Source organism: Ips typographus, unplaced genomic scaffold (genome assembly GCF_016097725.1).
Source record: "Ips typographus isolate SLU unplaced genomic scaffold, UJ_Ityp_2.0 IpsContig156, whole genome shotgun sequence".
In the NCBI taxonomy this organism is placed as follows: Eukaryota; Metazoa; Arthropoda; class Insecta; order Coleoptera; family Curculionidae; genus Ips; species Ips typographus.
Window position 1 is genome coordinate 1 of NW_028098546.1, and position 3,703 is coordinate 3,703.

A 3,703-nucleotide genomic window follows, 5' to 3' on the forward strand; every position below is an offset into this window, starting at 1 on the left:
TCTTTGATTAGTTGCACTGCAAGTTGAGTTTACAGCTTCGTTGGGTCAAATTTGACAGTTGTGACGTTAGGGAACTGTTTAATACTTTGCTTACGTCACGTGACAACTGTCAAAAGTCAGTCACCAGTCAAAATAACTCTGAACTAGTACAGTCAAAGTACAGGAACAGCATGTTAGTACAACGTCGTCTTTATTGTCACGTTGTGACGTTATTTTGACAGTTGACGCTACTGATTTTTAATGGCACTTAAAAGACTGTTTAAAGGGCTACAATTTGGTCAAAATTCGAGTGACGTAACTGTTAAAATAACAGAACTACAAGCTGTCAAAGTGGACAAAGCGCAGAAACAACATTTCAGTGCAACGTCACCTTTATTGTCAAATTGTGAGGTTATTTTGACAGTTGACGCTACCGATTTTTGATGGTAGTCAAAAGCTAGTGTGAAGGACTACAATTTGGTCAAAACTCGAGTGACGTAACTGTCAAAGTAACAGAACTACAAGCTGTCAAAGTGAACAAAGCGCAAAAATAACATTTCAGTGCAACGTCACCTTTATTGTCAAATTGTGACGTTATTTTGACAGTTGACGTTACAGATTTTTGATGTCTGTCAAAAGATAGTTTAAAAGGCTACAATTTGGTAAAAATTCGAGTGACGTAACTGTTAAAATAACAGGACTACAAGCTGTCAAAGTGAACAAACCGCAGAAACAACATTTCAGTGCAACGTCACATTTATTGTCAAATTGTGACGTTATTTTGACAGTTGACGCCACTAAATTTTTATGGTAGTCAAAAGACTGTTTAAAGGGCTACAATTTGGTTAAAATTCGAGTGACGTAACTGTCAAAATAACTGAACTACAGGCTGTCAAAGTGCAGGCACAACATTTCAGTGCAACGTCACCTTTATTGTCAAATTGTGACGTTATTTTGACAGTTGACGTGACTGTAAAACACGCTGTCAAGTGTCATAACTGTCATTTAACGTCGCAATTGTCAAATTTGACTTGACAGGGAGTTTTGACAGCTGTCAGGTGATCTGAGCAGAGAACGAGACCGTTCAGTGTTCCGCGCGACCTTTTCGCATTTTCTCGACAATTTTTCCGGGAAAATTCCCGTGGATCGAGTGTAGATTCGAACAATTCGCGAACGGACCATGGAATTTGGTAGATTTCCAGGTATCATACGAATCTACGAGGCGCCGGACGTGATGAACCTGAGCCAGTGGACGTTGCAGCACGAGATTCAGTGCAAATTGCCGCTGAGCTGTCTCAGTTGGAATCCGAGCTTGTCGCGCGCGCATCCGCCCATGATCGCGGTGGGCAGCGACGAACCGCCCACCACGCCGGGCGGCAAAGTGTTCGTGTACGAGTACAGCGAAAACGGGCGGAAATGGATCAAATTGGAGACGCTGGGCGGCGTCACCGAGCCCGTGCACGATTTGGCCTTCGCCCCCAATTTGGGCAGGTCGTTTCACATTTTGGGCGTGGCCACCAACAATGTACGGATCGTTAATTTAACACCCGTCGAGTGAGTTTAGACACGACCAAGTATATTTAGAATTTTTTTTTTTTTTTTTATGACGACCAATCTCGTTAATTTAACTCCCGTCGAGTGAGTTTAGACACGCCCAAGTAAAAAAAAAAAATTTAAAAATTTTTTTTATTATTATTATATTATTATATATTTTATAATTTTTTAAATTTTTTTTTTTTGAATTTTAATTTTTTAAATTGATAATTTTTTTAAATTTTTCAAGGGAAATTTTTTATTTTTTTAATTTTTAAATTTTCTTTTTTAATTTAATTTTATTTTTTTTTATTTATTTATTTATTTTTTTAATGACGAACAATCTCGTTAATTTAACTCCCGTCGAGTGAGTTTAGACACGCCCAAGTAAAAAAAAAAAATTTTAAATATTTTTTATTATTATTATTATATTATTATATTTTTTATAATTTTTTTTATTCTTTATTTTTGTTTTAAGTTTTAAATTTTTTTATTTTTTAAATTAATTTCTTTTTTTAAGTTTTTAAAAAATTTTTTTTATTTTTATTTTTTTTTTTATTTATTTATTTTTTTTTAATTTTTTTTTTTTATTTTTTTTTTTTTTTAGTGACGAACAATCTCAGCAAAGCGGTTTGTCTAAGCTGGAGGTGCAAACGGTTGCGCAATTCGACGAACACGGATCGACCGTTTGGCGGGTTTGTTGGAACGTCAACGGATCCGTTTTGTGTTCCAGCGGCGACGACGGATGCGTACGCATGTTTCGAAGTAAGTATGACATCTGTCAAAAAAAAAAAAAAAAAAAAAAAATTAAAAAAAAAAAAAAAATTAAAAAAATATAAAAAAAATTAAATTAAAATAATATAAAAAAAAAATTAAAATTAAAAAAAAAAAAAAGAGAAAAAAAAATTTAAAATTAACAAAAATATAAAAAAAAGAAAAAAAAATTTAAATAAAAAAACATTTCAAAAATTAAAAAAAATAAATTAAAAAAATATAAAAAAAGCAAAAAATTAAAAAAAAAATAAAAATTTCAAAAATTAAAAAAATATAAAAAAAAGAAAAAAAATTTAAATAAAAAAAATTCAAAAATTAAAAAAAATAAATTAAAAAATATAAAAAAAAGCAAAAAATTAAAAAAAAATAAAAATTTCAAAAATTAAAAACAAAATTAAATAAAATAAAAAAATAAATAAAAAAAAATTAAAGAACTTTTTACAGTTCTAATAGTTGATGATTTCCCGCTTTAGTATACGGAAAAACAACGTGGAAACAAGAGGCGGCACTAAAAGGGGACGGTAATCAAGTGCCGACGGCAATGGAGGCCGCCCAAAGTTCCGCCCAACCGATACCGCCGCAAGGATCGCCCGTCAGTTCGATTGCCGCCCAAACTGCTAGGTACATCAAATTGGGAACGATCGCCCAGCCGAGTCGCGAACATCGCTATTAACGTAAGTCAACGCGAATATTTTGATGGGCGAACGTTATTTAAGTCTGAAATGCGCGCGCGTTCCTAATTGGCCATAACTGTGTCAGCTGTCAAAATGTCAGCTGTACGTCATTAACTACGTCATTAAGGTGTTTTCCAAGCGCCTCATCTCACTTTTTGTACCAATTATATTGCATAACATTTTTTTTTTTTTTTTTTTACCCCTAAATTTTGAATGAAAACTCCTGTAGGACTTGAGTGAGGAAATTCTCTACGATTCACACCAAAAATGGCGTCGATAACTCAATTGGTTCCTGAAATATCATAATTCAAACATAAATACCACTTTTTAAGTAAACTTTCAAAAACAGTTCACTTTAAGCTTATGAAAAGTAGTGAAAGACTAAAGCTAGGAAAGTGAATTTTGGATCTGTTATTCTCCATTAAATTCTCTACAATTCACACAAAAAATGGCGTCGATAACTCAATTGGTTCCTGAAATATCATAATTCAAACATAAATACCACTTTTTAAGTAAACTTTCAAAAACAGTTTACTTCAAACTTATGAAAAGTAGTGAAGGACTAAAGCTAAGAAAGTGAATTTTGGACACGTTATTCTCTATTAAATTCTCTACAATTCACACAAAAAATGGCGTCGATAACTGAATTGGTTTCTGAAATATCGTAATTCAAGTCTAAAAGTGCATTTTTTACTAAAACTCAGACTTTAGTCAACTTGAGGCTTATGAAAACTAGTGAAGCA

General features: G+C 32.7%; 1 protein-coding gene across 1 annotated transcript; it reads left to right on the plus strand.

Annotated features, from left to right (window-relative positions):
* The first annotated feature begins 1,051 nt into the window (after positions 1-1,051).
* LOC145739430 (nucleoporin SEH1-like) lies at positions 1,052-3,143 on the plus strand. Its single transcript, XM_081994850.1, has 3 exons — positions 1,052-1,533; positions 2,120-2,277; positions 2,760-3,143. Exons 1-3 carry the CDS (start codon positions 1,160-1,162, stop codon positions 2,957-2,959), a joined length of 732 nt encoding a protein of 243 aa, XP_081850976.1. The 5' UTR covers positions 1,052-1,159; the 3' UTR covers positions 2,960-3,143.
* The last annotated feature ends 560 nt before the right edge of the window (positions 3,144-3,703 follow it).